The 8,535-nt window shown below is 51.6% G+C and overlaps 1 protein-coding gene across 1 annotated transcript; it reads right to left on the reverse strand.

The window, feature by feature from the left end:
* Nucleotides 1-550: 550 nt before the first annotated feature.
* Nucleotides 551-3,978, reverse strand: LOC123113251 (linoleate 9S-lipoxygenase 2). Its single transcript, XM_044534447.1, has 7 exons — nucleotides 3,711-3,978; nucleotides 3,321-3,613; nucleotides 3,002-3,224; nucleotides 2,587-2,925; nucleotides 2,422-2,507; nucleotides 1,637-2,316; nucleotides 551-1,533 (listed from the first exon to the last, which is right to left on the reverse strand). The coding sequence occupies exons 1-7, from the start codon at nucleotides 3,901-3,903 to the stop codon at nucleotides 762-764; spliced, it is 2,586 nt and encodes an 861-aa protein (XP_044390382.1). The 5' UTR covers nucleotides 3,904-3,978; the 3' UTR covers nucleotides 551-761.
* Between the last annotated feature and the right edge of the window lie 4,557 nt (nucleotides 3,979-8,535).

The following is an 8,535-nucleotide window of genomic DNA, read 5'->3' on the forward strand; positions in this document are numbered from 1 at the left end:
TTGCGTATGCAGACGAACCATTCGTCCTAGCCAATGATGTGGCGCGGGTTTTAGCGTGTAGCATTTTGTTTGTTGCATATGTTGCTCACACATATGGATATATATATACATGTGTTTATGAAATAGGATGTAATGCAATTATGAGATGAATGTGGATGTGTGCATTATGAAAACACATTGAATGTGTATTTTGAATACCGCTGGAGCTGAAAAAGAAAACCACCCTCAAACACGAAATACATGTCGTTCAGCTAAAGAAACCACATGTAATGTTAGTATATAGGAGGTGGATCCAAATAAGAAGCCACTTCTCATGTTCCAAGCATGTGTGGCCTTTTTCTCAATGTAATGTTAGTATATATCATTGCATGCAGTTAGATACCGGTCTCCAATTCTACGCACATTAGCACAAGGGCTTATAGGCGGATGGGACCGCCTCAGGCCCATGTATCGAAACCACCTTCAATGCCCGTTTCACTAGTATAGTCTGCATATGTTTATTTATGTTTTCTATAATAAAATTACAGTAGGAAATTTCCCACTCTTTCCATTAAAAGAAGCATAACCCATCACTTTATTAATATATAATTTGGAAGGGGAAAATTACATGGAACATACATTGACCACTGACTACCCACGCACATAACACTTGGGTGTCAAATGAGCACTGGTGTACTAGATTATTGAAGCAATGATCCTCGAAGCACGCACCCCAACATCTTTGCATGCTGGCGAGCAACAATGCTCCTCCAAATATCTCATTAGATGGAGATGCTGTTGGGGATGCCCCTGGCCGTGAGCCCCTCGGCCTCACCCGTGTGGTCGGAGGTGTTGGGGTAGAGCAGCATATACGGAAACTGGGCCGGCCCGTTGCGGTTCTTGAGCTGGGGGTTTCCGTTCAAGGCCACCACCTGGCTCTCGATGCCCTCCAGCCTCATGCCGAACCGCTTGAACGCCTCCAGTGCCTTGGCATCTGACGTCCACTCCGGCGTGTCACGCTGCCCGAGGTAAATCTCATCGGAGGAATGCTTGGATAGGATCTCCAGCAGAGAAATGCCAATGATGGCCTGCATTTGGTTGGTGATGGTGCGGATGAACACCTTTTCCGGGTCGCGGGCCAGCAGTGAGTACTCCTCGCTGTCCGGCTCAGGCATCGGACGACGGCTCGCTGACGGCTTGTTGGGGTGGTAACCTGCGTACGGGTACTGCCCGAAGTTTACGGCGGCATGCAGCGCCGACCCGGTCCAGATGATGGTGGCGCAGGCCTTGACCAGCTCCGCCACCGTCTTCATCTTAGGCCACCACGCCGCGTCCTTGAGGTCGCCGTGCCCGACCTCGCGAACCTCCTTCCACCACGCCTGCAGCTCCACATCGCTCTGAAGCACACTGTCGCTTGTGTAGTAGATGGCAAGATACTCTGTCACCCACTGCTCGATGGCGGTCCAGATAGCCAGCCCGTCCACCGCATAAGGGTAGTCCTCAAGCAGCAACCGCACTTTGTGCGGGCTAGATGGGTCACGGACCGCCATGCCCCTGCAATTCAGGATTAATACCATGCATGTCACTAACTGACGAACGGTTCTTCTCATAATCAACCTGCTCCCTATATAGAAGAAATAGAACAACTTTAACTTACCTCTTGATTAGGTCGTCTGGTAGGGCCTGCTCGTTGAAGTTCCAGTCCTTGTAGGTGACGGAGGACATCTCCATGGCGTACTTGCGCTGGAAGACGGTCAGCTCGATGATCCCGCCGGCGCTGACGAGCAGCTCGCGCGCCCGCGAGTTGATGTTCATCGTGTCACGGTAGTGCGGGTGCAGAAGCTTGTGCACCGGGTGGGTCACGCTCAGCTGCCGGTTCGTGGCGATGATGAAGGGCTCCATCACGGCGTGGGTGTTGAGCCAGTGGCTGACCAGCTGGTGATAGCCGTAGTCGTTGACGCAGACGTACGCCTTGGCCAGCTGCCATATCCAGGCCTCGACGCCGGTGGACGCCGGAGTGTAGACGGTGCTCTTCGCGGTGGTGAGGCCGCCCTCGAGAAGAGGCGTGCTCAGCTCGATGGCGACCGGCGCCAGCGTGCCGTCACCTTTCAGGAAGAGCAGAGTCCTGGTGGCGTAGAGGAAGGTGTCGTCGAGGTTGTTGAGCCTGACGAGGTACGGCATCATGTGGTCGTGGTGGTCGAGGATGTAGAGCCTGTTGCTAGCGACTGCCTGCTGCACGGTGAGGCCCTCCAGGCTCAACCCGATGTGCGCCTCGGTGATGGTGCTGGTGTGGTCGCCGTACTGGCTGGGATCCAGAGTACTCTTGGGGGGGAACTCCTGCAATGCAATGGATTAATTTTATTTTACCATTAGTTTAGTCCATGCTTAATCACCGATGCTTATAATTTGGCCGATGGATATATGAATTTGTTTAGTTCTCACCGTGACACGGGTGATCATCATCGGGTTGACGCCGGCGAGAATCTCCCTTGCGAACTCGGCGTCGGTCATCCATGCTTTCTCGTCCTCTGCACGTGTGTAAATAATCAGCTCTTATCCAGACAAGAATTAACTATAATAACAAAGTAAAATATAGTAAGTGCGTACGTTTGATGACTTGTGGCTTGGGGGGCTTGAGGAGGTAGTCGCCGCCCATGGGGATGAGGTCCTTGACGAGCTGGAGCGGGAAGCGCTTGCGCATCTCCTGGAGGGCCGGGATGTCGGGCAGCTTGATGCCACCCTCGTAGAGCTTGAGGATGTCGGCGAAGGAGTCGAACTCGCCGGGGGAGAGGTCGACGTAGGTGCGGATGGCCGGTATGATCCCTTCCACCAGCGCCTTGAGCGAGTAGCCAAGGAAGTCCGACTTCTTGAGATGCCCGAACAGCTCGTCCCGCGGCACGTAGATGCTCTGCACCAGCGGCAGCAGCCGGCTCTCGCGATCGGGGTCTGCATGCGCGCGCAACGTAAGTTCCAAGGAGAGTGCTAGTGAGTGTGAGAGAGAGAGCGAGAGAGATGAACGCACTGGTTTGTGAGAGCTTGCGGCCGGTGCGGCAGCGGCGAGGGTAGGGGAACTCCTTGGAGCCACCGAGGATCTGGCGGGAGTCGCCGAGGTCGTGGTAGACGTCGTAGCGGTAGACACGGTCGTGCGCCTCGTAGGGCCCCTGCTGGTCGTCCCCCCTCAGGTTCCGGAGCTCGTCGTCGCGGTACGGCTTCAGTGCCGCCGGCATCTTGCTGGGCAGGTACGTCTGCGCACGCACGTACATACAGGTTTACTTAAATAAGTGGACAAGCAAAAACGTATGCTGCATCCATTGAAGACATCGATTGAAGAGCTAGCTCACATCGTTGGCGAAGAAGACGCGGCTGTAGCGGTACTTGGCCTGTGGGTAGACCCACGAGTTGGCGACGAAGACGACCTTGCCGTGGCCGGGGACGTTGTCGAGGGTGATGGTCTTGAGGAAGAACTCGGAGGCGTGGTTGTTCTTGACGATGATGGCGCCCGGCACGCCCAGCTTGTCCACCGCCCAGTCGAAGTTGACGCTGAACTTGTTCTCGCCCACCGTGATGAACGGCAGGCTGGTGATCCACTGCTCCAGGCTCGCCTCCGCGCCCACCTTCCCGCGGTTCCCGTTGTCTAGCCGAGCCACGTAAACAAACAAGCTAGTCAGACACTGCATTGCACGGTAAGATAAGTACTGTAATGGTGAAGGGAAGTGGTCGATGGTGCTCACTGGAGTCGACGATGGTGGAGCTGATGAGCTGGCAGGTGACGCCGCGGCCGAGGAACTCGGTGACGTTGTCCATGACGGTGGCGCCCAGGTCGTTGAAGTCGAGCGCATTCTTGCGGGTCAGCACCACCGACCCCTTGAGCCGGGTCTTGCTCCCGGTGATCCCGCCGATGATGTCGAGACCGCCGCCGAACATCTTGGTGCGTGTGTGCGCGCTTCTAAGACGGAGAAACAGTGGTACCAGTGTAGTGGTAGTGTGGCTTGCTGTGGGTGGTGTGAGAGCTCTCGACGAAGCAACCGGGCTATTTATAGATGGACCAAGGGTAGGGTGTGACTCGGTGAGCTTGGCGTTGGCTACTGCCTAACATTGGACTTTGGGTCCTAGTGGTCTTGTGTTTGATTTGATAATACTGCAAATCGATTTGATTATCAAGGGATCAGGATAAGATCGTACTAATGTATACAGGGGAGTAGCTACGTCGGGATAGCGTGGGCTCATTAATTATAATTAGGGCATCGATCAAGACAAGATCTCAATCGTAGGAGAGATGTGTATGTTTTTTTATTGAAGCAGGGCATCAACCCCGGGTTCCTGGTGTGTGCACTTCACGCGCCCTCACCAACCCGTACCCACGTGGAATGACCTCTGCATTGAGGAGCGGCGACGAAATGCAGTAGTAGTTCGATCGAGTTCAAGCTTGGAGCGTGCGCGATCTCCAGCGTCGACCAAGCGCGCACCATCTCTCTCTATGCAAGCGACTTGGGACCAGCATAGACGATGCGCCCCCACGAGAGATTCGTGCGCCTCGCGCGCGCTCAAGATCACTGACGCCGAGCAGGCCACGGCAACGACGGCGGGCAGAGACAGCAACTGTTTTGTTTGGTTGCTCGCATTCAACCCACGGAGGATTTGGATGAGTAAAATTGGCTCGGCCATCTTCAACGACGACCCGCAAACCGTCCGCACACGTCTAGACCCTGCTTTTGGACGTGTTGTGTTATCCAACGCGGGACAATATCAATCGGCCGAGTGGTTTAGACGCATTTTTTTTTTCAAACCAGAGACAAACGTCAGGGGCTTTGCATGAGTCGGGACACCTCGTCCGTGCAAGATGGCGGAAGGCTTGATGCTATTTGGCGGAAGGAGAACTTGATTAGTAACTGATTAGCATGATGTTTGGCAGAAGTTATCAAGCTAAACATGATTTTCTTAGCAAAAAGCTCTAATTCTTATAAAATGCATTACTTCCGCCAAATGTTGAAACCCCTTCTGCCAAAACGCACTGACGTTAATCCTTTTTTTCTTCTTCAAATTGCATTGTTTTGGTCGAAGTGTTTGGCGGAAGGTGCATGCAATGCAATGCATCCATTGGCAGAAGGTGCATGGAATGCATGTTGCTTGTTTGGCGAATGGTGTTGTTTCATTTATTAATTGATCACTGTTTAGCATGTTTAACGAAAGACTGTTGCGGATTTGCCCGATTGGATGGTCGGCTCCCGCATTAATGTCCGCGGACTGGACCCCAAGTCCGCGGACGGATGCCGTGTCCTGTTTGCGGGTCAATGTAGGAGATGCCTTTAGAGCATATACATCACCTGATTTGTGCCACTATACGCCCGCGGACGTGCTCATCAGAGTGGAACCGCTGCGACGTGCTTTAGCTGAAGGGGAAAGGGACGTATGTGACCTGCGACCGGGCAAGACACCGGCTGTGTATGCCGGCGTCGCCTCAGTGGTGGCCTTCCCGGGGCCCAAGCAGTGGTGGCCTCCCATGTTCTACTTCTCCTAGATGATGAAGGTGGGCGTGACGTGATGGCCAGCGTTCCATCCATCTCTGCAATGCCGACTTTTTTCTCCGCCAGCATATGACACGGTCACGGGCATGGAAGGAGTGGTACAACATGACGTCGTCCATGGCAGCCAGGATGCCCGTGTCGTCATGCTCCCCTGCGTGCCGACCTGGAGCAACTCGTCACTCCTCGGCGAGTTGGCTTGGAGCGGCGAGTTGTTGAACAACGTGCTGGCCTGGAGCAACCCGTCACTCCTCGGCGAGCTGGCTTGGAGCGGCGAGTTGTTGAACAACGTGCCGGCTTGGAGCTTCTGCATCCGTGAGCTGGCCTGCAGCGGCCTGGAGCATCGAGGGTGATGGAGCAGAGAGTTGTCTGGCTCGTATTCACTGGGCTCGACGGGCCACCCAGCCGGTTTTTATGCCGAAGAACTCCTCTTTCTGCTCGCCAGATGCCATGGACATTGTGAAGAAAATGGTGCAAAGAGGAGATGCGAGCGGAGTGTGGTGCAATTTCTGCCCCGCATCTGGCACCGTTTAAATACGGACGGATGGGCGGAGCCAACCGGCGTTGTGTTTAATAACGGCTGGCTCGCGAACATACGTGTGGCCGGAGTAGGTTTCTTGGCACACGCAGGTTTTAATGAAGGAAGGCTGGCCGTATGTGGCCTTTTGAATGCACGAGGATGCGTGTTCAGTCAGGCGAGCCTCGGCCGACGTGACGCTTCAATGCCGACAGTGGAAGGTCGCGTCCGTCCCCTGCCGTCCGGTCAAATCACGAGCATCAATGCTGGCCGCTGTATGCTCTAGGCCATCACGAATGTGGCACGACAAGCGGTGCGAGCGTTCAATAAAAGCGTAGGAGAGGCGGGCCGAATTTTTGTGTGGCTCAAGGCTGTCAGGAGCGTACGTGGCAGCGGTCCGGACACCCGCAAAGCCCCTTAGTTTGACTCCGGTTTGCCAGAAAAAACACATCCGTGCCGTGTTGCATGACACAACACATCCGGGCAACATGGTCCGGACGTATGCAGGCGGTTTGAGAATCGTCGTGGAAGATGCTCTTAGCACTATCAGTTTGCAACACCAATGGCTGTGATGTATGTTGTAGAGCTACTTTGTGCCCTCTGTGATGGCCAACAGTTCAGCTCCATATACATAGTCGCATCTAGGCATATAACGGCAAGCGCATAGTAAAGCCTGTCCCAGATTAACTATCTCTGATGGTTGATACGACAATGACACACAAGAGGGTAGTTTGTGAAGATCCAAGCATGGCATCATCTTGGAAATATAATATACATGAACCATTTTGATTGATGATATATCATTTTGGCTGCGACATACACCAATCATCGTGGAAATAATAATATACATCAATCATTTTGATTTGATGATATATCATCTTGATTGAGTATGCTTCAGCCCCTGATAGCCCACGCGGATGGCGTGGTTTGAAGACATGAGCGCTGTGTCCATCCTGCATGCATGTGCGTACAGTTGAGCCGCTCGCGCATCGTTATCGCCTCCCCACCAACCGCCGCGGCAAGGTGCCCCCACTCTCTCGTGTTACATGCACCTACGGAGTACTCGAATGGATCTTGACCCGTGAACCTAGGTTGTGCCGTTGGATTTGTGTCTCTATCACCGTATACATCATGCCGTCATGCATATATCTACTCTTGAGTATACTTTTCTCGAGTTAACCAGTGTGGTGTCAATGAAGTACGTGTGTTTATTTTACGTTGCGTGGGAATATATGAGTTTGATGATTTGGTAAATAAGGGACACCGCTGTATGGATCGCGAGAAAGAGAAACAAAGTCGATGGTGTGCAAGATCTATAGTGGGTAAATATAATCTAACTGCGTAGAGTTGAATCTCAGTTTCTGAGACCTTGGGCTGATGAATCAGGAGTTAAAAAGGCATCCGTGAAATCTCGTTTAGATTACGGGACCGTAGCATCGATAGAGAAATCAAACTTGTCTTCACAAGCTTTCGTTAGCCAATATGCACTCTCTGCTCCTGTCAGCACCGAGGCATCGGCCGAGCTCTCGATCTCGAAAACTTACTGGTGAATGATCTCGATCTCCTCTCGTGCACTTGTCTTAAAAACGAAATAATCTGGTTGCCGTTCTGTTTTTATTCCCATCTCGTGACTCATTTTCTTCATTTTCCTTCTCCTCTCCCAGCTCTCCTGCTTTCATCCGAATACGTACATAATATGAAAAATTAAAATAAAGCAAATTGGGGTACAGAATCCTCAATTATATATACTCCTTCCGTTCCAAAATATAAGAACGTTTTTTACACTAGCATAATGATAAAAACGTTCTTATATTTTAAGACAGAGGGAGTAGTTTTGATGGTGATGCGATGCACGCATTTATCGGGGCTCAGGACAATGTATCGTTCTTATCCATTGCCCAGCGCATCCTCACATGTTGATCACAAAATGACAACGGGCAAATTGATATTGTTTTTGTTCTTGCGGCCCCCAAGGACAGAGCAAGCATCTCAACTTGTCATCAAACGCGTAAACAAATATGCCAGTGTCTGCGTCGTGTATCAGGCGTACTATCCTGACTATAAGCCACTCTCCTTGATACTTTCACATCTTATAGCTACTAACTGAGCCGGGTGTGCATCACGCTTGATATATAGTACAATTATTAACTGAACGCTCGAGTCTTGTGGTTGTTCTTGATAGCCAATCTAGTAGTCCAAATAATGATACTCCCTCTGGTTGTTGGAGCGACAAGTAATATGAATCGAGTAGTAGGTTTGAATAGATAGTTACTTAGGTCTTCTTCCATTCAAAAATAATTTCGTAGGATATGCGGATGATTAGGATTCTTAAGATTTTACGTTTCCTGCCTCGCTTGTTTGATTTGAAGGAGATTCTTTTTCTAAGGATTTGCTTGCACTCAAGTTTGAAGGAAAAAAACACTCTTCAATCTAGATACATGTAGTTTACTGTTAATTCTATAGGATTCAAAAAGACATGCCACTATAACCATGCGCCTTTTCTATTCCTACGTTTTG

The sequence above is a fragment of the Triticum aestivum genome, chromosome 5B (assembly GCF_018294505.1).
Source record: "Triticum aestivum cultivar Chinese Spring chromosome 5B, IWGSC CS RefSeq v2.1, whole genome shotgun sequence".
Classification (NCBI taxonomy): Eukaryota; Viridiplantae; Streptophyta; class Magnoliopsida; order Poales; family Poaceae; genus Triticum; species Triticum aestivum.